The following is a 25,738-nucleotide window of genomic DNA, read 5'->3' as shown; positions in this document are numbered from 1 at the left end:
CAAGCGACTTCCTTCCCTAAGAACGCCGCTTCCGGTCCGATTGCCACACGCTTTCAGTGGCAGCCGCTTCCAACGCAAAACTGGATTACAGAACCATTCAGAATCTTCTCCCGCGCCAAAGAATCACTTTCACCAGGACGTAGGTGAGTTTGTCCCGAATCTCGAATGAGAAGTCCGATTAACGCTGCTTTGAATCTGCTTCGATTACCGGCGCGACATGTGGGAAGGCCGCGCGCTCCACCCGCTAGCTTCCCAGTAGCTTGAGCCATGTTAGCGGCCGACGAGTAAAAAAAAATAAGTTAATCCCCTCGTCATTAAAACGTTTGGAAAACAAAATATTTACATTCGGGAATCAAACGCCAAACATCGCGACGACTGTAGCTAATAGTCAGTCAGTTTAGCGGAGTTTTGTAGCGTCCAGCTGTTTCAGGTAGGTGGCGCTAATGCTAATGCTACCGATGTGCGTAAGACAAAGATCTAACTAACAAAATGAAGTAATATAAAGCTTTGTCGGTATGAATGACATCAACGTCGTAACTGTTTATCGGATGTCATCACTTTCTTATTTTGATGACATCACTATTGGATATTTAAGCAGCTTTTAGAGGACGGTATCAGTTTCGTGTGTTCTACCTTAACAACATGGAGTAGAGATTATTCGTCTCGTCGTTTTCCAGGACTGTTTTTTTTAAAAACAGAACTGGAGAAGATGCAGGACGCACCGCTCCACCGTGTATCATGTGACGGTGCAGGCTGGTTAAACAGTTTTGTCACTAATGGTACATCTTGTCTCCACGAGCGAACTTATCTTCATTAAATATCACACTCGTACTATAGCGACATTTCCATCTGTTAGACGGTTAACACGCCTCCGTTCAGTTAGTGTGTGTATAGGCGATGGCGCCACATAACTCAAAGGCTGTTAAGTTGGTGGAAAACTGAAAATACGAGGGTCAAACCTCACACTCTTTTCTTATTCTGTTCCCACAGATTGGCCCCTTTCTCCAGCCATGTCTCGTTTCTTCGCCACCGGGTCTGACAGCGAGTCAGAGGAGTCCTCATCCGCCGATGAGATCACCCCTAAAGCACCCGGGACGACTTTCAAGCAGTGAGTGAAGCTTCCGTGCCCAACGCCCAACACACACACTGGGATTCTACTTTGTGAATGGTGTCTCATGTTCATATTGTTGTCACAGGTCCTTGCTGCTCAGCGATGATGAGGAGGACACAAAGAGAGTGGTACGCAGTGCCAAGGACAAGAGGTCGGTGTTGAAAGTTTGGGCTGCACGCTTTCCTTTTGATATTTCTGTTTACTAATTCTTTTCTGAATACTCAGGTTCGAGGAGCTGACCAACCTCATCAAGACCATCCGCAACGCCATGAAGATCCGAGACATGGCCAAATGTCTGGAGGAGTTTGAGCAGTTATGTCGAGCCTTCCTCAAAAGCAAGACTATAGTGGACAAAGAGGGGGTGCCCTCTTTTTACATCCGCCTGCTGGCTGACCTGGAGGACTATCTGAACCAGGTCTGCACCCGGATCCACGCCAGACTCCAGTGGTCTGCGGCAGAAAGGGTCTCATTGATCCGTGTGTTTGGTGTAAATGTACTGATTGTGCTGATTTTGCATGTTGTGCTTTTCAGCTTTGGGAAGACAAAGAGGGCAAGAAGAAGATGAACAAGAACAATGCGAAAGCGCTCAGCACACTCCGCCAGAAGATCCGCAAGTACAACAGGGATTACGAAACGGAGATCGCTGCTTACAAGGAGGTCAGTTAAAGCGTTCCTCTGTGTGTGGACGGAACATTTGATGTGACAGACATGGACAGCGCCCCTGAATTCTCTCTCTCTCGTAGAACCCACAGGAGTCTGCAGATGAGGAGGAGGAGAAGGAGCCAGAGGATTCTGGTAGGCTTGCACTCTTTCACAACAGGATTTTAATGTATTTAGTATTGAACCAGTCAAATAGTAACAACGTGGAGAACTTTTCAAACTTTACTTTGTTCAAAAACACAATATTACAAAGTGAATGGCCAATATCGCCTACAACCGTGTCAGACTCTGCTTCAGTAAACAAAACATGTTGACATCTAATTGACAAAGTGATGTCATCCAATAAACAGTGACATCATCGAAACTAACAGATGACTAAATGCAATTCATCTTCGGCTCGATAACGACGTTTCAAGTTCAAGTGTTTATTGTCATTTGCACAGAAAAACACAAGTTAATACTGTACATTGACAAGGAAGCATCTGTGTAATCATCCCCTCCCCCCCTCCATTTTGTGTGGTGCCAGGCTCCTCCTCAGAGAGTGATGACGAGGGAGGAGAAGACGCTAAGTCTTTCCTGAAGAAGAAGCCAGAGGCCGTTCCAGATGCCAGCAAGTTCCTCAAATCCGCCAAAGGATCAGGGGTAAGAAAGAGTCGGGCACCCAAAGACCGGTGGGACTGGTCACTGCCGAGTGTGTGAGGGGAAGTTTGAGTTAATGTACGGGATGATTCTTTCCCATTTTGACAGGATGAGTCGTCATCCAGCGACGATGATGACGAGGGTGAAGACTGGAGCTCTGACACAGTACACAGTGGCAGTGAGAGCTCTGATGACGGGGATGGAAAGGGTCGCTCTCTGGCTGTGGTCTTCCTCAAGAAGTGAGTCTCTCGTCTCTGCCTCTCTTTCAACTAAGTAAAACAGACGAAGCGTAAAGAAAAAGGATCGTTGGTTGCAGAAGTTGTTGCCCTCCTGTAATTTGGCTCCTTGTCTCTTTATTTCCAGGGCCCACGAGTCTGAGAAGGCCGAAAAGAAGGTCGGGAAGAAGAAGAAGCTGAAGAAGAAGGAGCGTCTGGAGGAGGAGGCCGAGGAGGAGGGAGCAGAGGTGGAGGAGGGCGGCTGGGAGAAGGTGAAGGGCGGCGTGCCTCTCATCAAGGTAAACCCTGCCTCATCACGACCACTTGTTTTGTTTTTGAGCGCTGTGTCGAGCCTCAAAATACCAATCTGCTGCGGCACTGTTTTTTTGCGTTTCCTCCACCAGGAGAAGCCCAAGATGTTCGCCAAAGGCACGGAGATCAACGTTCCCGTGGTGGTGAAGAAGCTAAACGAGATCCTCCAGGCCAGAGGCAAGAAGGGCACGGACAGAGCGGCACAGATCGAGCTCCTCCACGCCCTGGCAAACATCTCCGGCGAACACAACCTGGGCCAAGGCATCCTGGTGAAGATCAAGTTCAACATCATCGCCTCCCTGTACGACTACAACCCCAACCTGGCAGCTTTCATGAAGGTAGGCCACGCCGCAATCATCACCTCAGTGTCTGCCATAAATGGAGCAACGGTCGCGTTGGTGTGGAGGAGCACAACTCACTGTGACTTAATGTGTGTGTGTGTGTGTGTGTGTGTTTGTCCCCCCTTAGGCGGACATGTGGAAGAAGTGTTTGGACTGCATCGACGAGCTGCTGGACATCCTGTTTGGGAACAACAACATCTTCATCGGGGAGAATATTGCAGAGGACAGTGAGAGCCTGGCAATCTCAGACCAGGTACCATTTTCCTCTCCATCCGACCTGTTTATGTGTCGCATTATACAGAGAGGAAAAGATTGGTTCATTATATTGCTTTGTGCGTGTGTGTGTCTCAGCCTTTCAGGGTGCGCGGGTGTGTGTTGACGCTGGTGGAGAGGATGGATGAAGAGTTCACCAAGATCATGCAGAACACTGATCCCCACTCTCAAGGTGAGTAATCAAATAGAGTTCTCTTTTCAATGTACTGTGACCAGTTGAGGTTCATATTAATATCTTGGGCTACACAACTCCTTTTCTTTTCCAGAATACGTCGACAATCTGAAGGACGAGGGGCGAGTTTGTGGCATTGTGGACCGCCTGCTGGGCTACCTGGAGAACAAGGGCAGCACGGAGGAGGTGTGCCGCATCTACCTGCGCAGGATTATGCACACGTACTACAAGTTTGACTACAAGGCTCACCGGCGCAGCCTGGGCCTCATGAAAGAGATCAAGGCAAAAGAGGGGAGCCCTGTCCCAACTGAGCCCACAGACGCACCAGCAGACGCACCAGCAGACGCACCAGCAGACGCACCAGCAGACGCACCAGCAGACGCACCAGCAGACGCACCCGCAGTCGCAGACGCACCCGCAGTCGCACCCGCAGACGCACCCGCAGACGCACCCGCAGACGCACCCGCAGACGCACCCGCAGACGCACCCGCAGTCGCACCCGCAGTTGCTCCATCAGACGCACCCACAGATGCACCCACAGACGCACCCACAGACGCACACGCCCCCTGTGTTCTGCCGTGTGAGAGTGAGGCCTCTGTGCCGTCAAAGTCGGAGAAGGACCAGGAGGAGAGCGAGGGCGAGGACAGTGCCATCATCATGGACCGCCTCTGCAAGTTCATCTACTCCAAGGACCGCACCGACCGCATCCGCACCTGCGCCATCCTCTGCCACATCTACCACCACGCGCTGCACTCACGCTGGTACCAGGCCCGCGACCTGATGCTGATGAGCCACCTGCAGGACAACATCCAGCACGCCGACCCGCCCGTGCAGGTGAGCCGGCGACTTATTGGCACGACGCAACGATGCAACAATTGTCTCAGGAGGGTTCACACTTGTCGTCTGTCTCGTCCTAGATCCTGTACAACAGAACCATGGTCCAGCTGGGCATCTGCGCGTTCCGCCAGGGCATGATTAAAGACGCCCATAACGCCCTGCTGGACATCCAGTCCTCCGGCCGAGCCAAGGAGCTCCTGGGTCAGGGTCTGCTCATGAGGAACATGCAGGAGAGGAATGCCGAGCAGGAGAAGATCGAGAAGAGAAGACAGGTACATTTTTCACATTAAAGGTCAACCGTCGTGACGATTGTCAAGTGTGTGGCCGATGTCCTCACTGTGATCGTAACGGCATAACTTCTTCCCTCACAGGTGCCGTTTCACATGCACATCAACCTGGAGCTGCTGGAGTGTGTGTACCTGGTGTCGGCCATGCTGCTGGAAATCCCTTACATGGCCGCCCACGAGTTCGACGCCCGCCGCAGGATGATCAGCAAGCAGTTCCATCACCAGCTCAGGGTGGGAGAGAGGCAGCCGCTGCTCGGTAGGCAAACACGTTCAACCAAACCTTTAAGCTTGATCTGCCTGAAGTTCCATTGACTGAAGACCATTGACTCCTCCCACAGGACCCCCAGAGAGCATGAGGGAACATGTGGTGGCGGCCAGCAAGTCCATGAAGATGGGCGACTGGCGAACCTGCCACTCCTTCATCATCAACGAGAAGATGAACAGCAAAGTGTGGGACCTGTTCCCTGAGACGCAGCGCGTGCGAGAGATGCTCGTCAGGTCAGCAATCGCCTCCGTTACTGTTATATTATGTACAAATGTGTGTTAATCACTCACGTCTCCTCGTACGCAAGTGGGGGGACCCGGCTTGGGAACTGAAGGGTTGATGATTCGAGTCCCCCATATGGGCCAAGCGTGGAATGGCAGCTGGAGAGTTGCCAGTTTGCCACTGTGGCACTGTCAAGTTGCCCTTGAGCAAGGCATCAAACCCCTAAACTGCTCCAGGGGCGCCATATCATGGCTGCTTGACGCTCCTTCTGTAAAAACTAAAAAAGCATGCGTGTGTTGTGATATGTAGAGGGGCGCAAGATGCACTTCGGATGGCGTGTGATTGTATGGAATTTGACAAATAAAGAATCTTCTCTTACTTGTTTCTATATTGTAGGAAGATCCAGGAGGAGTCACTGAGGACTTACCTGTTCACATACAGCAGCGTGTACGACTCCATCAGGTGAGAAGTTACAGTCTGGATCCACCTGGTCGCCTGTGGTGACACGGCATAAAGCAACAATGTGACAATTTCTATTGTTTCCCCCTCAGCATGGCGACGCTTTCTGAGATGTTTGAGCTGGAGATGCCCACAGTCCACAGCATCATCAGCAAAATGATCATCAACGAAGAGCTGATGGTACGTTCAGTCGCTGCGGCACTTTGATCTGTACCATTTAAGAGGGCTACGAACAAACCGCTTATATTGTCCGCCTTCTCTCCCGCACAGGCATCGCTGGACCAGCCCACGCAGACGGTGGTGATGCACCGCACAGAGCCCACCTCCCTGCAGAACATGGCCCTGCAGCTGGCCGAGAAGCTGGGCAGCCTGGTGGAGAACAACGAGCGCGTGTTCGACCTCAAACAGGGCGTCTACGGCGGCTACTTCAACAGAGGTGAGCACAGAATACTCCTGCGGTACTCCTGGAACATTACTCAGGCTCTTGGAAGTTCAAGAGCATATTGAACAGCGCTTACTTGCTTGTGCTTGGGCTTTCAGATCAGAAAGGCGGCTACCAACAGAAGCAGTCTTACCAGAGAGGATCTTATCATCAAAAAGGAGGTATGTATGGGCAGTCAATCATATTTGAACATCTTGTCTCGATTGCGTTTCTTCTCATCTGCTCATCGTCTCGTCTCGCTGTGATTTCCACAGATCAGAAGGGCGGCTACCAGCAGAACAAGGGTGGCTACCAGCGAGGTGGCTACAGGAATCAAAACCAAAGCAACTACTGAGACGGGAAAAGCTCACGTGGCCTCCATTCCAGAACGACAACCGCCACCCGTGTTTCCGTTCTCAGCCCTGTGCCGTTCTGCCCTCACTGACTGTTTCCCATCTAAAAAGCAGAAACGACAAAGACGACACCACAGCTGCACAGTGTGGCGTTTCCCTTTGGTCAATTAGAGTTTTTAAGGTTATTATTGCTATCAGCTAATTCTGTTATAGTGAAGGTATTGCAGTGTGGCCACATTGCAACATTTAAGGCAACACACACACACCAGGCATCGTCTCCAATAAACATACTTAAACAAAGATTGCGTTTTGAGACTCTTTTGTTATGTTGTGTTGCTATGTCTGTATTTTTTAACTTTATTGTGGATTTGGGTGCAAACAGGGTCAGCAGGACAGAGTTCATCTTGGAAAGGTTCATCTCACTGAGTTTTTGTGATCCAGGTAATGTAAATGTAGAAGAAAGTGGCTTCAAATGTCACAGGATGGAGCTGAACATTATGATATCGTAGAAAAATGTACACACAATTATCTTGGTCAACAACCAACCTCAATTTTATTCTTTTACCACATTAACATTTAATACAAAACGCATTACATACACTGCTAGGCAACATTAGCACCGCGCTGTATAGGGAGAGTTCATTAGATCCTAAACACGCGAACAAACTTAATAACTCTTCTTCTGACTCAAATGCAGTGACATCATGTAGTGAACATGGCGCTGCATGTTGTGAGCACATATCTGTACTTATAAGCACAATACCGACCTTATAACAGAGAAATAACGAGACAATAACATAACGTTGGCCTCGTTCGCTTGTTTCACAGGCTGATTTCCTAGTCTCAACTGGCGACAGCGCCCCTTACTGGCGAAATAAATCACTGCATTTGACTCACAGCTTCAGTCACTTAAATGAAAGAGGAGGATCGGACGTTAAGCTAACAATTCCACCCCGCGTCTTTTGATAAAGTTAAAGTTATTCTGAAAAGTAATGGCCTATTTCAATGGCAAAAAAAACCCAAACAAGAATCAACAGAAGAAAGTTCATTTGTAGTTCTAAACATATTTAGGGTGACGTTATTCTTCCCTCTAATAGCGACTTTCCTTGCTGAGGAGTTGGCAACACTGGTGTTCCCTTTCTTCTATCTCCGGGGGTAGCCTGCTAGCCTCTTAGCTGCCTCCCCCGGGCCTCAGCCTCAGCCTCAGCCTCATCCTCCTGCCGAGCTCCTGCCTCAGGAGGTCCCTCTCCTTCCGAATGCCCTGCAGGACGGTGCGGTTCTCCTGAGCCCGGCGCACCAGGTAGGGCAGCGTGTTGTCCACTGAGCCGTACGGCACCGACTTGTACACGGAATATCCCTCCTTAGCTGGACAGAGACCAGGGGACAGACGGAACATGATCAGGTGTAAGTTATTGTTCTTCTTTTCCTGCTATGCTCTACCCAGATAAATTCAATCTTGTGTCAGGTTAAACCAGTGGTTCTCAAACTTTTTCTTTCGCGCCCCCTTTTAAAGATCAGAAGGTATTCGCGCGCCGCACACTTGTATCAGAACACACCTGGTTTTAGCTCTGATTATGTAGTGAAGTTGTGCATCATAAAGTCATCTATTTCTAGTTGTAGACGCACAATGCAGCCAGGAACCCGGAACCAGTTTTGCGCGTGCGGAAAGACGCTTGCCGGTGAAAATCACGGAAAACATATTAAACCCGGCACCGGGAACGTCGGTCGCGCCCCCACTTTGAGAACCACTGGGTTTAGCCAATCAGGATGTAGGATCTAACATGTATGAGTTGTTGTTGAGCTCACCTAGTGTGAGGGAGACGTGGTCACACATGCCCAGCAGCTGACCGAAGCACACTGAGCGTCCATCTATGTCTATCCCCAACTTTGCCATCCTGATCATGACACAAACAATGACATCTATTAGAGTATTAACATTGAAGTTTCTGCAACAGAAAAATACAAATTTTGAAATGTGAGACGATGCTAGCAGCTTCCATCTTGTTTCTCAGACTGAACTATTAACTTGTGTCAATTCAATCATTCCCTCATCACCTCTTGGCAGTTTGTCTCACCGACTCCTCGTTGTGCGTGGCCACTATGATCCGGTGTCGCTGTTCGCTCTTGGAGATGGCGTCCAGCATTACATTCATAGAGCCGTTATAACTGCACGGACAGAGTGGATGAGAGTGAGAGTGATTGCACATATCTGGAGGTGTATTTGCTTTCTTGTATTGGCTTAATGATCCCTCTTTCCTATCCACCTGTCGTTGGTGTCCTCCCAACTCTTGTGGACAGGATCCAGGCGTCCCTCTTCCTCTGCCATCTTCCTCTCTTTGTCCATATAGGCTCCTCTCACCAGCTTGACACCCAGACAGAAGCCCTCGTCCATGGACACACGCAGGGCCTCCAGCAACAGAGACCTGGACTCCTGACAAACACAGAGGGAGGATTTGGATGACATCACTCGTGTGTGTGTGGGGGGGGGGGGGGGGGGGGGGTCTTGTGAGGTGCAGTGTTGTTCTTATTAAAAGTCTGTTGCCTTCAGGTAACACTGATACGTGTTCCAGATCCAGGCGCCGTCTCGGTTGAACTTCTTCATCATCGCCATGGTGACCAGGGAAAGGGCTGGGTTCATGTATGTGTACTCCGCATCGACCAGGACTCGGACTTTGTTGACGCTAGCCTGAGAGACGCACGCAGGTGATCAGGATTTACAAAAATGATTTAACTTTGATGTCTCACATTTCCCATGATCCCTCACAATCTGTACCTCTGCTATTTTGTTGAGTCTCCGCAGGCCGTGATGGAAGTGAACCGCTTCTTTTTCATCCAAACCAGGGAAGCGGATTTGCTGAGATCAAGGGCAAAGGTCAGTTATTGACAGTACCAATCTTAAATAGGACGACGCCTCTCGGTTGTTTGGTTTGCAGAGTGGACGCACCTCTCCGTCCATCGCTCTGACAACCAGATCCAGGTCGTATGGTTTTTGCGCGATGAGTTTTGTGAGTGTCACCTTGATGCCAGCAGAAGAGACTCGTCAGTGACAGCCAATAGATACAAAATACACAAAGTAGGCGGATTGAGACAGGCGGTATGACACATATTTGAACAGCTGGATGCATCACACGCTCCCAATGTGTCCTCTTATCTTTCTTCCCACTGACATTCAAACACTGTTGTCCCCCTACACAGTGTGTCAAGGTTTTCATTTGACCTTAGAAATGTCACTGATGGGTTTTCTTGTCAACAAAATGCAATGAAAGGTGTTCAAGTCAATATCATTCACTCCGTCTGGAAGCAGAGTTAAATATCTTGAGTATGTTTATAAATTGTTTTGCGAGGGAGAGCTTTGCCTTACACACAGCTCCGGGCTGAGCAGGGCTGTGATCTTCAGCTGCATCATGGGGTCTTTGCTCCAGGCGTTGCTGTGGGACATTCGCACACATTCCAACATGGCCTCCGTGTTCTCGTCATACCTCTTCTCGCTGGCGGTGGGAGGGGAGAACTTGCATTAAGAAAACAAAGTTCAAACTCCAAGCATATGTGGGATCAAATGTGAGAGGATGTTGGCTCATTCTCAGCTCAGGCTCTCATCTTAATGCAGTGATGGTATGGAACCATCTTTCAAATCTCAATAAGATCAGATCTAATGATAACTAAGTTGAGCAAGCTGAGCTGTGAGTGTAGAGAATGAGCCAGAGGTGGTCTTACCCTGTGCTCTCCCCCAGATCCTCCTCTATAGGTACTGCCAGCATGGGCCTCAGACCCAGCGCGCTCATCTTCTCCATGGTCTGGGAGATCTCGCGCTCATCCTCACCAGCCACAAACTGGGCGTACACAGTGGGCCGCAGCAGCAGAGAGAACCCTCTCCTCCCCAAGAGGGTGCGTGCTATGGACATCAGCTGGAGGAAGATGAAAAGAACAAGAGGTTAGTGCAGAATTTGCAGCAGAGTGAAGGAATGTGCATGCATGAGTGACAGAATCAAGTCTCAAGTTCAAGTCTCACCTTCCCACAGTTGTTAACCAGCACAGGGAAAGAGCAGAATTGGAACACGCTCAACGCTCGCAGCAGCTCACCCAAGCTCTTCACCCTGAAGGCTTTGGGGTCTTCAAAAGCCAAAGTCGCAGAGAGAACATCGGTCCCCTTTGCACCCGCCGCCGCCGCCCTGGGAGCTCCGGTGCTCAGGAGCCTCGGGGACAAGAGGGGAAGGACGCAGGGGCGAAAACGAGTCCACATTGTCATCATCAAGGGTTGTTTTGGAGGAGGAACATCTGGTATGTAAGGCTGCGTGTGCCTTGTATGTGTTTGTGTGTCTGTCCCAGCTTGTAGCGGTTCTTCTATGGAGATTTTGCAATGGAGTTACTCAGCTAGTGCAGGAATCAGGTGTAATCCAGGCGAGTCCAGAGAGATGTGATGAAATTGCAAAGTGCAGGCGAGAAAAAGACAAAAACAAAACAATAACAGGATCCTTCAGTCTACACATGGATGAGGTAGAGTTGATGTCCGCAGAAGCCTCTGAACAAAAAGGATTTAATGACCGTAAAGCAGATGCCAAACTGAAGAAGTAAATGTAAAGTTCCCCTCTGGAGTCTTCAATGAGGAAGAGCTGAGCAGGTATCGATGTCGGGGTTAACTTAGTGACTGGTTAATAAATAACTCCTTCAAAAGTATCAGTAAACAGTAAGTTGACCCTCGGCATTGACGCAGTTGGACATGAAAACGACAGCGGAGAACCCTCCTGTGCTGCGTTCAATGTCGCGTAGATTCAAAACGTGAAAAAACGGAGCGACGATTGTGAGCTTCTTATCTGATTACAGATGACATCATCAAACCACCATCCTGACGCTCCAGTCAACAAGCTGTGTGTGTGATCAAAATACCTTAATAATTCTTCTTATGCCACACACACACACACACACACACACACAGTAAAAGTAAATGTTAATGTTATCTTTTACAGTAACACACACTCACTTATCCATACTGCTGTTGTGGGCAGAACATGGAAAGATTGCACAAGTTCCATTCTGAACTTTAAACACACACACACTTTGGGGAGAGAAACGGAGCAAAGCAGGAGGGAAATTATTAAACTTTTTGAATTGCTGACCTAGCTCAACTGACTGAAGTCCTCTAATGTCATACACACTCTCTCTCTCACACACACACGTCCTCAGCCGTGTGTGTGATGTCTAAAAGGAGGATAAATGAATCGCAGGCATCCAGAAGCATGAGAACATTTTATTTTTCAGGATGGAATGGATTTTTTAAAAAGGAAACACTATTTACAATTACATCAGTTCCATCAAAGTTTTTATCAAACATGATATCCAACAATTTTTGGGAATACACACACAAACACACACACACACACAGGACACAGGGTCTCCATGAACTAAAGCTATACATTGCTAATATCCCTAAAAGCGCTATAGAAATCATTTTTTTTATATTTTTATTTTATCTGAACTTCTGAATAATTCATGAATGAATGTTGTCTTTAATATAATTTTTATTTTCCATCCCTAATTCCTTCTCTGTCACCACCCACCATCTTATCTTAATACACAGCTCTTGTGCTCATATCCAGGTAGGCCCCCTGTGGGTGGGCGTGGCCATGCTGGTGCTGTCTGTACAGATGCCTGAGCGGGATGGAGAGGGACGAGCGAGGGTCCTGACACAGTCTGAGAGGGTAAGAAGGGAAGGCAGGGTAGAGGGCGGGAGGCGCCACAGAGGACTGAAGGCAGGAGGGGAGAGACGGAGGCTGGTGGTGCAGTACCATCTCTGACAGATAGGGAGCGGGCGGGTTGTACTGAGGGATGGCGCCGATGTCTGCCGGGTATGAGGAGGAGGCGGGGGTCAGGTTCTGGGAATGCGGCGGCGGCGGCATCGAGGGTGCCTGGGGGACGCCCAAGCACGAGGAGGTCTGGAATGACGGATGAGTGAAGGAGGAAGGAGGGAAAGCTGAGGAAAGGGGCGGAGCTTGGGCTTGGCTGAGATTTGGGAGGTGCAGAGCCGGGTGGTGGGCTTGGGCGGGAGGCACGTTCGGGAATGACAGATTCTGCATGGGCGGGAAAAAGGATGCGGCGGCGCCGTGAGCGGGAAAGGAGCACGGCAGACCGGGAGCGCCGAGATTGGAGGGCAGGTTAGGGAGCGGCTGAACTGTGACCGGATCTGGATTGGGGTTTCCAGGTGGCAGGTGTGGATAAGTGAACACAGCCGAGCTTTGATCAGTGGGAGAATTGTTGCCGCTGCTGATTGGCTGACCCAGCAGGGACATGGGGTCCTGACAGGACGGCGGGAAGGCGGTCTGAATGGGCGTGTGTGGACTGAGCAGCTCCTGATTGGTCGGAGGGATGGCGTGATAGGTGCCGGGAGGGGAGAGGAGCGGCTGCGGCGAGGAGGAGTTGGACGGGGGCGGGGTCAGCGTCGGGTAGGTGAAGGTGGTTTGCTGCAGTAAGGGAGAGGTTGAGGAAGAGGAGGAGGAGAGCATGGGTGAGGAGGCGAGGATGTGGGGATAGTCAATAGGAGGAAGGGGCATGGAGGGATACGGGGGGGCGGAGGAGGGCTGGACCTCAGATGAGGGCGGGGGGGCGGACGGGTTTGAGGAGTCGGGGACAGGGAGGGATGAGAAGGGGGAAGGCTGAGGAAGAGGAGCTGAGGGGAAAGAGGAGGAGGCAGCTTGAGATGAAGGGTAGCTGGAGGTGTAAGCTGCCGATCTGTGGAGGGTGACAGAAACACACACATGTGAAAATGAAGTCATCATCAGCATGTAATATAGAACATTACATCATATACAGTCCCGCCCACCTCTCTAGTAAATTATTCGCCACGTCGCCGACTGCCACGTCCTGCATCTCACTGGCGATTGTCATGGCGATGTCGGGCATCTGGGACGTCATGAAGACCTGGTCCAGGTCGAGCGGGGGCTCCGGGACCAAAGCGCCCTGGTAGGCGGCCTCCTCCGGTCTGTACCCGCACGAGGGGTCGGGCAGAGGGGGCAGGGAGGCCAGAGCCAGGGCCTGCAGGTCTGTGTCAGCGGGGTCACAGGGGTCACAGCTCTCTAAGAGAGATGGAGGGGGAAGGGGGGAGAGTTTAGAAGACAAACCCGGGGGTGTGTGTGTGTGTCCGGTGTGTGTGGAGAAGTCTGAAGTTCACACTCACCGATATCTAAGGTTTCCGTCACGTCGGCTATTTTACGTTTCTGCCTTGCATCTCTTTGCCTGCGGGAAACAAAATAGTTTATATTGATGAACATATAGATGTCCTCCATGACATCTATGCATTTGTGTGTGTGTGTGTGTGTGTGTGTTGTGTTCTGTGTGAGTTACTTTTTGCTGTTCATGCCGTCGTCTCTGAAGCCTTTAGCAAAGGGATTGGAGTTGATCTTCAGCTCTGTGATCTAAAAGCAAAAACATGCAATTATTGATTATTTTCCATTTCCTTATCTTGTGTGTGTGTGTGATGCCGTGGTTCTTTTGTGCGACTTTGTTGATACCTTGTTGTTCTGGTAGGCGGTGACGGTGATGAACTGGGTCTCCGGGAAAACGAAGGAGTGCTGCCCGCCGCCCCACCTCAGCACGTCCCTGGCCTCGATCACGTGAACTCTGGGCTGGTAGCGATGCAGCGAGTGGAGGATGATCTGGAAAAGGACGAGTAAGGAGAGAGATGAGTCTACACGCAAACACACACACACACACACACACACACACACACACACACACACACCCAATCACCAGGACTTACGTGTCCCCGTGTGTCCAGCGTGTTGTTGGTGAGCTTAGCGTAGTGGAAGGAGATGGTGCGGCTCTGCCAGTGAGCACCGGTGGCGGGGGAGTCGGGGTGGATGAACACCCGGTCTGGCAGCCTGGCCTCTGCCCCGCCCACAGCCTGCCAAGCTCCGCCTTGGAAGCGGTAGCGCGAGTTGTCCACGGGGACGATGTCCAGGAGGATGATGTAACGGAGGGACGGATTCAGGCCGGACAGCTTCAACCTCAACCCGGGGAACATCCGTCTGGAGAATGGAAGACGGAGGACGTGAGGAACAACAATACAATTAATAGACGGGTCAAAGGTCGGCACCCTCCCTCCCTCTCTCTCTCTTTTTCTCTTTCTCTCTCAGCTCACCTGCCCTTCTTTGTGATGATCATCTCCGTCCCGACGGTGCTGAACTGCTTCCACAGGGCAGAGTTCTCCAGCTCCATCTTGACCGGCTCTCGGCCTTTGGCGGCAGCGTCGTTGGGGGCAGGGGGCGGGGCCAGCAGCAGAGGTTGGGCCGGGACGTCGCAGGCAGGGGGGAACAGCGGCACGTGGGTGGGAGCGTCCCGTTCTGCAACACCAGAGAGAAGAGAAACCCCCTGACGTCACCTCACATGTTTCACTTTTGACTCTTTGGTGTCAAGAATTCTCACATTTACAAATGAAAGCAAAAATGCAAATCAACCACTGGAAGAAATGGAATTGAAGGACCTGAATGTTGAAAATGTTACATGCAGTTTTTGACATTTTTAAGGGTTTCAAACGGTTTCCAGCTCACAGCCCAGTCAAAGAGTCCAGCACTTCTGTTTAAATGTCCCGTTGCTGATTTTGGATATTATTAGAGTCAAGAGCATTTCATCCCATAACTACATAGATGTCTTCTCTCTCTCTGGCCCACACACACACACACACAGACACACACACACTCGAACACGCTCTCACCTCTGTAGAAGCAGTCTCCAAGTCTCTGCGGTCCCAGGGTCAGACTGGGGTACATCTCCACACTGAGCATCTTCTCTCTCTGTTTGTCTTTGCTTATCGCCGTCTTCACTTCCTGCCAAATATCATTTCACTCCTTCTCTCTCCTTTCCTTTCTCGCTTGTGTCCTCCTCCGGCCTTGTGTGAAGCGGACAGACTGATATCTGTCTTCTGCTGTCCTCAATCCTTGCTCTTAAATGGTTTTCCTCCCTTTTCCTCCTATGTCTCTTGTGATCGCTCTGCCGTCTTTCTCTGCAAATGCCCATGCTTGAGTCTGGCTCTGTTATATAGGTGTGTAAGGCTTCACACTTGAGGCCAAATGGCTCCATTTTCACGCAGCCCCTCATTTGCCTCCCCTGTCTCCTCCACCCCTGTCCTCAGTCCCTCCTGTCCGGGTCTGGTCCACAAACAAAAACAGCTGTAGCCATACTGAATGCTGATTGGTTGAATCTCAGCGTACTTCCCTGTCTGAGAGGAACTTTTACGCCGCCATTGGACAACTGTCAGTTAAATACAGGTTCTATTCAAAACGGCCATACACATATCTATCTATAATTCCAGTCATTAGAGAGGAACCATACGCCTGGGAAGAATGTAAAACAGAAAAACTGCCATTATAAATCTTACTTTCTGTCTTGGACGACTCCTCATACATAGATACAAATGTACTTGTTTACTGGCAGCTCCCCTGTAGCTTTTTGACGATTTGATGACATGTTTCTTCCTCTCACCAGTCTGCCTCTCTCAGCAGGGGGTCGGGGGCCTTGAATGCAAGGTGGAAGAGGGACACAGTTTGGCTCTCGGGCCGCAATTTGGCCACTACACAAACACAGAGTCTCTGCAAGTTTAAGGCACAGTGTGTATGGTGAGTGACAAAACCTTTGAATACTACATTTCATTTCTTTTTTTTTTTAAGAATGGTTCAGTGAAAATTGGTCACACACACACACACACACACATCTAAATTGCAGCAGTATAGGTGTGTGTTATGCAGAAGGCAAATGCAAATTCAGATGTCATCAAATCACAACAAAAAACCTTTAAGATCCATAAGGAATTCATTTTTGATTGTATTTTATGTCAATTCCTTCCTACATAATAAACACATTTAAATGTTTCATAATCCAATTAAAACAATATCATTTATGTTGCAATATCACTTAAATGTCTTAAATAAAATTCTCCTTAAATGGATAAATGTTTTGAAGCTGATTTTCACCTTTATTTTCTGCTGATTTGTTTACACGGTGAGTTTAGGAATGAGATGTAATGAAATGTTGCTGTGTTTAGATTAGATTAGATTAGATTCAACTTTATTGTCAGTGAGCAAGTACAGGTACAAGCCAATGAAATGCAGTACAAATTACAATCCTCTCATGAAGCTTTTATATGCAAGAAAGGGCAAAGATAAGTATGTATGTGTGTATGGATGGATGGTAGTATGAAGTATCTGATGAACAGTTGTTGGAAAAGGCTTCTATCATCATCATCATCACTCTCAAATGCCTTTGTTTAGGACGGTTCAATCTGAGGAGTGAAATCTACCTGCTAAGACATTCCTGCCAATATGAGCGTGACAGCTGCAGCAACTTTGCAGGAGTGAAGTAGTGAAGTCATGTTGTTCTAGTTGTTGTTTAGCTTCCCCATTTGTGTGTGTTTGACAGACTTTGTGTGAGTGTGTGGCGGTGGCTTCAGGGGGGCTGGAAGGATGAAAGGCAAACAGTGGGACAGAGAGGAAGTGGAGGTGTGAAGGCCATGCTGAGGGAAAGCTCATTACCTTGATTACCCTGTAAGAGGGGTAGTGGAGTGTGTGTTTTGTGTGTGTGTGCGACATCTCTTAATGTTTTTACGAGCCGACAGGTGTGTCGTTGGTACTGGGGGCCATACGAGTGAATAACAGCCAATAATACAGGCTGTTACTTATTTTGTCTTTGGCATTACTGAAGCAGAGTGCTGAGTGTTTACGTTGCATTAACCCTTGCATGGTCCCTCTGTTTGACAGGGACGTGCTAAGTGGTTTGATATGCACCTCAATTTGCTCATCGAGGTCAAACTAAAGGTCAAACACTTTTATATCATTAAGAACAGAAAAGGAAAAGTGAGCATTTTGCTTTATGTCGTGTAAAGGTTCTCCTCAGCCGGCGAGGGCTCATCTCCTTGATTATCAGGACTAAATCCTAATGTGTCATCTATAAATAAATCCACATAATTCAGATTAAGGATTACAGCATTCAATTTTATTAAGAAATTACTTGGAAATGCCACGTTTCATCACTGCACGTGGTACAAGCGGGATGTTTGAGAAGTCCAGGCACCTTTAACACAACACAAGGGCCTGAATTAAACGTATTTCACCCTTATTTTGCATCACAAATGGGAAGCCACTGCTTTTCTCATAAGGCAACAGAATACATCAATACTCCTCGTTTCAGAAGTTAGCACACTTCAATTTATGATGATTTCAATCGCATTAATGTGGATATAGTGCATGATATTTGAACACTGTATTGCCATAATCAGAGCATAACCCAAAACGTAATTAACACAAACATACAGAGTTCCACTTGTGCGGTCAGACCACTTCCAGCGGGTCTTTGTCGGCCTGTGACACGGCCACGGTGACGGTGTCGGGAAGCCGCACGGCCAGTCTCTCCCTGAACACGAGGAGGAAACCCCGCTCGCTGTTGCTATGGTCGCTGAGGATGACGCTGGTGCCTTTGGCCGCCGCGTCCAGCACCTCGTGGTGGGACATCTCGCCTGAACGATAGAAACAAGACGGGGCAATTTATTGGAATAGAAAAGACAAATAGATAGATGGATGTGATAGTGATGTAAGCCTGAGTGTGACCTGTGACGTAGAGGTCTGCTCTGACTCCCATCAGCACAGAGGCCCCAGACCCGGCACACACTGCCACGGTGCTCACAGTGGACTCTGCAAAATGTAGAACAGAAGGATCAGAACCTTAATGAGCTCACCTTTAACTGAAAGGGTTTTGAAATGATATTTATCTTTTTTATGAACATTTTTGAAGTGATATGTATAGATAGTTCAGTGATTTGGTTTGTATGTATTGTATGAATGAAGGTAGCAGAGTCTCAGTCCTAACCCAGGTTTAAATTTGACCTCAGACCAAATCTAAACCACGTGACATTCAAAACTAATAGGATGCAGGCTTTCATTCCATCCAAATCCTACAGCAGCTGTTTACCGTTTCTCCTCTGGTGTGCTAATGTGTGTGAAAATGACCACAGTGTTTGGTTGGAATGAAAATGTGTGTGTGTGTGTTGTACCTAATGTTTGTCCCACACCCAGAGCCAAACGCAGGTGATTCAAGCCCAAATGGGATTTCATTTTCTGAACGGCCGTTGCCACCGTTACCGGTTGGTCCAAAATGCTGAGTCGTCCTTGGCCGTGGCCGGGGAGAGGGGGCTGAGCGGAGAGACACACAGTCACACTGTTACTACCCTCAACTGACTTTGGGTCAACTTGAGGGGTAACTTATTAACATTGTTCAGTAAATGTTTCCTTTCAGAGTTTGTTTTCCTTCTTGGTTTGTGAATTAACCCTTCCTTCTGTTTACCTTCTGTAACTGCAGGATGTTGAGGGATTGGCTGGGAGTGCTGTGCCGTAACAGAGTCTGGACACTGGGGGTCAGCGCTGAGTCACTGCAGGTGAGGCTGACATGGATCCCGCCGTTGTCTGGTCTATGGTTATGCAGGGAAAACAAGAGATGAGGCGTGTTTCAGCCAATTCAGACCTTCACATTCATGCTGATCATGTTGATGTTGCAATCGTATGACCTGCTGACTGAATGTTGTAGTGTTGTTCCGCTGTCACAGGCCTTCATTTCTTCCATCACAGTGTTCAATTCCTCATCGCTCCTTACGGTGAATTCCACTTTGTGACTGTGGGAGGCGTCGCCAGTGGCCTGGCTTATCACCGACACTTTGCCGCTACCTGAGAGACACCAGAGATGGGGCGAGGGAAAAGATGGGAGGTCACTTTGCATTGCTACTTGACCAGTGAGGTCATGTCAGGTGTCACAACAGTATAGCTTCATCCAAAATGCAAAATGCAAATCGTCCAGGTATGCATGACACATTTTCAATGCATTGTGGTCTCTTACCGACTCCGCCCACCAGCCAGTCGTTCACGCCCCCTTTCACACTATCCCACGAAGTGTGAGGGGAGAAGATGGCTATCCCAGCCTCCAGGGCCCGGATGGCCAATCGCTGCTTCCAGTCTTTCTGAACCAGGCGCTTGATTGGCCGAAATAAAGGAGGATGATAGGAGATGATCAGGTCGCAGTTCATGGCCAACGCTTCATCCATGACTGATTCTGTGAGGTCATTCGTGAGCAGGATGGTGTTAAGAGGCCGGGCTTTGCTTGGTTCTACCAGCAGGCCGACGTTATCCCATGATTCAGCCAATGACAGAGGAGCAAGCTGCTCCAGCACCTGCAGAACTTCCTTTAAGTCCATGATGGTGTTATGATGAGAGTGAGAGAGGCAGCGGGTGGAGGAGAAGGGAACAGATGGGGCGAGCTGAGGACCTGAGATCGGTCGACTGGTAGGCGAGCAGAGTGTGTGAGCAGGCAAAGGGTGAGACAGAAGGGAGGTGTTCCTCCTGGAGCCAACTGTCCGAGTGTGTGATAAGAATCTCCTAGAAATGTTCCTACATCCAGTCAACATCAGTGCAAACCTGTGTGGATAGAAAGATCAACTCATTAATCAACACCCTCCAGATCCAATCATTACTGACTGATTATGCACAGTACAACTCAAATTATTCAAATGTATTCAGTTATTTATGTTATTATGGTAGGATTGCATGTATTCTCTCGAATTATTACGACTTTTTATTTAAGTAAAATAATACCTATTTTTTTACTTTATTATGATAGTGTCATAAACTAACATAAGTAGATAAAACATAAAGATAAGTAAGGCTAAAGCTGACGTGTTGTAATAAAATAATATGTTGTGTTTAAGCGCATTTAACATGAAAACGCAGGTGGAACTCAACAGCTGTTTACCAAGCAGAGCTAGTTAGCATTAGCTTCACACTGAACACACACCGCCCTGTTATCACACACACACGCTACTATCAACATTACAGTGTGTGACGAGCTCGTTATACTTAATTGTGTGGTGCGGCTGAGATCGTTACGTTGCCGAACACATCTCTGCAGGGGTTTACACAGAGACACGCTGCACTTCGTACGAAACTTGCGGAACGCCCACTTCCTGTTTCCGCATTTAAACCGAAGCTTTTGATTGCATAGCTGTAATGTCAATCAAAATGCGACCGCTCTATATAAAGTCAGGGAGGCAAGTGTTTATTTTTATAGCCCGTATTAATATTTAGTCAAAAGGAAAACAAAAAAGCATTTATTTGGCAAAATATAAGCGTTAAGTATAAAATATTACAATTTTAACAAATACTGAATGTCTGCAGTTATTCACAAACATTAAATGTCTGCTTTGATTCATGGGAGCACACACAAACGAGTAACATATGAACTGCAATGTGCAATATGTTTTAGACTTTAACTTATAACTCTGAACATCTAAAATCGTATCTGTTCTGGTCTGTGTGATGCAATGACACCTGGAGCCTTAAACTGACCTCATCGATTTGTCTGTCTCAGGTTTTCTCAGCATGATCCCTTCCTGACCCCGGATCCAGTGTACCACTACCCCTTAACCGGTTCAGGTGTCATGCAGTCATCAAGCAAAGAGTTTTGAGTAAGTTATGAGTCTGCTGAGATGCACAGACACAACACACACATTTGAGCAATTTTGTACCTTTTATTCAGGTTTTATGAGTTATATTCTTTAATATCCCTAACCCTTACATTAGATTATATGTCACCAAAACAATATTCCATGTAATATGCATATACAGAAACAATATGGTCCATAACGCATAGCACTTTATCTGCGACTAAATGCAAATCAGGCTAAAAGAAGTGACGAGACTAAGCCCACGCTATATATGGCGTTCATATATGTTTACAGATTATTTCCATGGAAAGACTGGATGACGTTGAGCCGATGTAACAACCCATGCAGAGATGATTCACTGAGAGAAGAGGCCGACCGCCGCTTCTCAGAAGGATTAACCAGATGTTTTGGAGTAACTGGAATAAACGGATTAATTCCACAAACAGGAATGAAAGCCGGCGTGCAGGGTTATCAATGATGTCGGTGAGTTGAGAGCACAGATGCCTTTGCAGTCAGGAGATCCAGCAACAAGCTACTTGGAAGAGCAGGACTTCCTCGGAATTGAAATAGTCGGCGATCAAAGAAGAGATTAATTTGGATTAATGCAATAAAGGCTGTTGTTGGATGTTAGAGGGGATCATGGGAGGATAACGGGAAAAGGGTAAAGGTCAGGCCAGGCGGGATTATGTCATCAGATTTGCTCTTGACGGCTGTTTACGGGGGGCTAGCATCACATGTGCAGTGATAATAACGTGCCAAAGGCCAAAAACCAGACCTCTCTGATTATTTATCTTCATCATTACACTCTTGTCTCTCATCCTCACATGGATGTAAACATCCCTTGGCATTCCAGCTGTGTGTCTTATGAGCGCCAGGCTGACAGATGTGCTTTGAGCTGTCGGGCCCGGAAGAGGGAATAGGTTCTCTTTTTTTTTTGTTAATTTGCACTAAAAGCTCTCGTGCATCTGTGCCATCTCTTTATCCTTCACATCACTCCACAGCCACATGACTCAAACATAACCGCATCCTTTCTTTGATCCTTTTTTAGTATTCATTCATTCTGCACTGTATATTATTGTGGACATCATGCAGAAAGTAGCCATAGCTCAAGCGGTTATGTGCATTAATATGTTTTCATATAAAAATCCTGAGGTTAAGTTTAAGAATTACATGACCCTGTAGATGAATGTTTAGGTATTTAAATGTTTTATTTGCCAAAGCCACAAATTCATATACAGTATAATAAAGCTAATAGTCAAAGATTTTGGCTTCAGTTTAGCTTCCACACAGAAACTTTCTACATAGTAACGATGATGTTTACATAGATTTATCTGATGTCATTCAAGGCATTACGTATACAGTAACAGTATTATTGTAGTACATGATCATGACCTAGGTGTAAGGACATTTATTCTAGCAAGTGTGAAAGTTAATTGTGCGTACTACAAAAACTCCATTGATAAGAAATTAAATGAAAGAAACGATGACAATATCTGAATTCTCAGAACAAACCACAATATTCTCTCTTGGAGTCATTTTTTTGTAGTTTGATTTCTTATTTTCACGTTATTCTGTCTTTGAAATTCACATGTACACATTTTCTCATTACATGCTGTCTGCCTGAATCAGTACCAGTGCGTTCCTGGAGGTGCAGCTTCCTTCATGGATGTCCGCCTCAACTGTTATTGACGGGACATCATTCTTACAAACTCTGCAAGGGGAGAAACGCTGAATCAGTTCACAGGTAAGCAGAAAAACACAATCAAAATGCCATGACCCAGTGTTTTGATACTTTGACGGGACTTCCTATTATCTTAGACTACAAAACAACATACATGAAGTCTTGATATCAATTAATGCTGTTGTTTCACCTGCCCCAGCAAGCTTTTGGTGTTTGTATTTGTGTTGTGTCTCTGCAGCTGAAATACTGAACTCACCTTCAAAATCTACTGTTCCGTCACCGTTGTTGTCTGCTTCTTTCACGATGTCATTGATCTCACTCGAGCTCATGTGCTGCCCCATCAGCTTGGTCATGGCTAACCGCAGCTCTTCTGTTGTGATCTCACCGTCGCCATCCATGTCGAACTAGTAAACGGCAAACACCCCACAGTGATCATTGTAGTCAGGGCAGTTTGGTTGATTGAGGAGAAAAGATTTGATCACACTCTCACCTCTCTGAAGGCATCTTTCAGCTCCTTCATGCCAATCATCCCAGCAGTTTCTGCCAGAAGCTTGGGGGTCATCAGCTCCACAAAATCCTCAAAGTCGACTCGGCCACCGACTGGAGGTAACAGGAGTGGAAGCAGGATGTAGTGAGACACATCCAATCAGGTGACAAGGCATCATCCACACATGCATTCTCTTCTCTCTCCTCTTACGGTAAACTTACGGTTCATGTTGATGTTTTGGCCCAACTCGATCAATTCCATCTCAGTGGGCATGTAGCCCATCGTCCTCATCAGGTTCCCCAGGTCCTTGCAGGTGATCAACCCGTCCTTGTCTTTGTCAAACTCGTTGAATGCATCACGCAGCTCTGTTGGGGGGGTGAATAGGAAAAACAGTAACGCATTAAAATACTACACAAATCTATAAGGGAATCCCATCCACATTATGCAAATTCCATTTACCATCTATCTCATCCTCGGCCAGTCCTCTTGGCTGCACAGATTAGGAAAAAAACACCTGATCTTTAACCTATATTCCTAATGGAAATGTACTTTCATCATAATTGTCCGTCACATCTTATCCGTTATAATTCCATGGACGTTTCATAGCAATTTGCAAACATTGACACCAATCCACCAGACATAAAACGCAGATAATTAAGGGACCATTACGCTTTTACTTACTCTGTTTTTCCCTCCGCGTAAGAAAATGCATGCCGTCCCAAAACTCATACCTAGAAAAGGAAATGTGGAGAGTTATGTCTTGTTGTGAAAATGTACGTTGTCATTCATTAACTGCACAGTTTCTTTGGCTTCAGAGCCCAGAAGGTCAAGATTAAGATGGATTTAGACAAATGAAGTTGTCTGTATTCCTTGCTGACTTTATGAAAATACTTCTTGCATGTTGGCGTTGGCTAAAAATTATACTTGGTGTATAAGGTTTTAAAAATTAACTTCATACTGGGCTAGGTAAAACACAATAGATTAGAAATACAAAACATCTGCTTACCTTCCTGTGGTGTCATCTGAATGCAAGAATCCAGGTGAGCAATGCAAAAAAAAAAGAGCCTTTCTGTCTTTTGTCTCTGTTTGAGTTCTGTCCCTCTTTGACCAGGAGGACAGTGTGCATCTATGTGTGTGCGTGTCTTGCTGGGTGGGATGCTGGGAGCTTGTATGTGTGGCTGTGTGTGTGAGGGGGAGGAGTCAGCTGAGTGACAGCAGGGTCAGGCAGAAGCTAATGGGATGCAGCCCATTTTCATACAGTAAGTTACACTGTTATCTGAACCGCTACATGATGGAATGAATGGAATACTCGGATTACAGTGTGGGGGTGTAGAATTCCCTCTTTACACTTGTTTGTGTTGTTTACTATGTATTATTTACAGTGCTTTACTTCAGTTTCACATATTTAACTCCTTATTTAAGAAGAGAGGGACATTTACCTCTATGAATATTTGTTTTACTGACGGTTTCTATGTACATTTTTGGATATAAACTCGACTGAAATATCCACATTTTAGATTAAAAGAATGTATTTTGATTACACACTTTTTATTCATCAAAGTGATTACACAATGGGAGAATCAAACTTGTGTTTTTGTGTGTTCTTTTTGTCATTTAGCTCTTTCTTTGCTTAATTCTGTTGACGCTCACACATTCTACAATTTTGATATGTTCAATAAGTTTAAATATAGTGGGAGGGGGGGGGTTTAAAGAGCAAGAAAAGAAAGAAGTTCACTCACATTGTTGGTATATGAATATATACGAATGTTGAATGTATATTATCACAAACTCGTAAATGTTTTATTATATAAGAATCGGCACAACCGCCCGTTTCCTACTTTTTCCTCAAATCCCGTGTTTTTACTGCCATCTAGTGGTATTGAAGGCACAGTGCATTTGAGTCATACTGCTAGAATGGGTACAATTTACAACAATACGAGTTTTGTGTAGATCATTTGTTAATAATGAAACAAATATACCCCCGTGTAAAAAAGACACTCACAGGTCCAATTACGCCTGCAGTGCTGTACTATATATTCATGCAGGAATTTTTTTGTTCCATATTTTTAAATATCTAGCCTTACAGCAGGGGGGATTACAGCTAATATGTGTAATAATCTGAGTAAATGTTGCTTACATTTGCAGAAAAGAGGATTATGTCGTCCCTGGTGACAATGCCAGGATTTAACCTCAAGGTCAATGTTTACTTCCTATAAACAGGGATTTCACTTTAGAGTCATAAATTAAGTGGTTTAGCTAATGCAATCCAGCATTAGGTCTTGATAGTTTATCTGCCCCCTTTCTCTGCCCTTTTTCCCCTCTGCTTGCTTTCATGTTATGTAAATTCATCAAAAATCTGTTTGCATAAGAAGCATAATACCCTGGGCTACGCAACAGGAACTTCATTATTATTTTCCTTATTGTGTCCCATCTGCCAGATGAGGGATTATGCAAAGCTCCGGCCGGGCAAAGATGTTGAGTTGATGAGAAATGTGACAAAAGCAAATATGAATGAATGAGAAGGACACAGAGGGTT

The 25,738-nt window shown here is 47.0% G+C and overlaps 5 protein-coding genes across 6 annotated transcripts; 1 reads left to right on the top strand and 4 right to left on the bottom strand.

The window, feature by feature from the left end:
• The first annotated feature begins 17 nt into the window (after positions 1-17).
• Positions 18-6,869, top strand: eif3c (eukaryotic translation initiation factor 3, subunit C). 2 transcript variants are annotated; one of them, XM_076151916.1, is made up of 21 exons: positions 18-143; positions 991-1,108; positions 1,197-1,262; positions 1,337-1,526; positions 1,643-1,768; positions 1,855-1,906; positions 2,298-2,413; positions 2,519-2,649; positions 2,774-2,924; positions 3,030-3,275; positions 3,406-3,531; positions 3,630-3,723; positions 3,818-4,557; positions 4,641-4,832; positions 4,932-5,103; positions 5,186-5,345; positions 5,731-5,796; positions 5,886-5,973; positions 6,064-6,229; positions 6,334-6,396; positions 6,490-6,869. In XM_076151916.1, the coding sequence occupies exons 2-21, from the start codon at positions 1,011-1,013 to the stop codon at positions 6,567-6,569; spliced, it is 3,123 nt and encodes a 1,040-aa protein (XP_076008031.1). In that variant the 5' UTR covers positions 18-143; positions 991-1,010; the 3' UTR covers positions 6,570-6,869. The 2 variants fall into 2 exon arrangements, with proteins under 2 accessions (XP_076008031.1, XP_076008030.1); XM_076151915.1 differs by having other exon boundaries at positions 6,334-6,869.
• Positions 6,870-7,544: 675 nt separating this feature from the next.
• Positions 7,545-11,008, bottom strand: prodh2 (proline dehydrogenase 2). Its single transcript, XM_076152324.1, has 10 exons — positions 10,577-11,008; positions 10,282-10,472; positions 9,929-10,055; positions 9,512-9,583; positions 9,341-9,421; positions 9,110-9,253; positions 8,832-8,998; positions 8,623-8,733; positions 8,374-8,462; positions 7,545-7,932 (listed from the first exon to the last, which is right to left on the bottom strand). Exons 1-10 carry the CDS (start codon positions 10,814-10,816, stop codon positions 7,739-7,741), a joined length of 1,416 nt encoding a protein of 471 aa, XP_076008439.1. The 5' UTR covers positions 10,817-11,008; the 3' UTR covers positions 7,545-7,738.
• A 1,143-nt stretch (positions 11,009-12,151) lies between these two features.
• Positions 12,152-15,341, bottom strand: tbx6 (T-box transcription factor 6). The gene is given in 9 exon segments (XM_076152087.1): positions 12,152-12,202; positions 12,204-13,290; positions 13,382-13,634; positions 13,736-13,794; positions 13,903-13,973; positions 14,070-14,213; positions 14,318-14,585; positions 14,699-14,900; positions 15,272-15,341. Coding segments are annotated over 9 exon segments (2,205 nt in total).
• A 2,181-nt stretch (positions 15,342-17,522) lies between these two features.
• Positions 17,523-20,557, bottom strand: nif3l1 (NIF3 NGG1 interacting factor 3-like 1 (S. cerevisiae)). The gene is made up of 7 exons (XM_076152209.1): positions 20,448-20,557; positions 19,435-20,009; positions 19,109-19,265; positions 18,889-19,012; positions 18,599-18,737; positions 18,156-18,239; positions 17,523-18,064 (listed from the first exon to the last, which is right to left on the bottom strand). The coding sequence occupies exons 2-7, from the start codon at positions 19,997-19,999 to the stop codon at positions 17,880-17,882; spliced, it is 1,254 nt and encodes a 417-aa protein (XP_076008324.1). The 5' UTR covers positions 20,000-20,009; positions 20,448-20,557; the 3' UTR covers positions 17,523-17,879.
• A 2,159-nt stretch (positions 20,558-22,716) lies between these two features.
• Positions 22,717-24,224, bottom strand: cabp5a (calcium binding protein 5a). The gene is made up of 5 exons (XM_076151733.1): positions 24,209-24,224; positions 23,424-23,567; positions 23,206-23,315; positions 22,972-23,119; positions 22,717-22,745 (listed from the first exon to the last, which is right to left on the bottom strand). The coding sequence occupies exons 1-5, from the start codon at positions 24,222-24,224 to the stop codon at positions 22,717-22,719; spliced, it is 447 nt and encodes a 148-aa protein (XP_076007848.1).
• Between the last annotated feature and the right edge of the window lie 1,514 nt (positions 24,225-25,738).

The sequence above is a fragment of the Genypterus blacodes genome, unplaced genomic scaffold, assembly GCF_046128005.1.
Source record: "Genypterus blacodes isolate CSIRO-AG114 ecotype Tasmania unplaced genomic scaffold, CSIRO-AGI_Gbla_v1 ptg000055l_1, whole genome shotgun sequence".
Classification (NCBI taxonomy): domain Eukaryota; kingdom Metazoa; phylum Chordata; class Actinopteri; order Ophidiiformes; family Ophidiidae; genus Genypterus; species Genypterus blacodes.
Note: the sequence above shows the minus strand (reverse complement) of the source record. Positions and strands in the feature narration are given on the sequence as shown.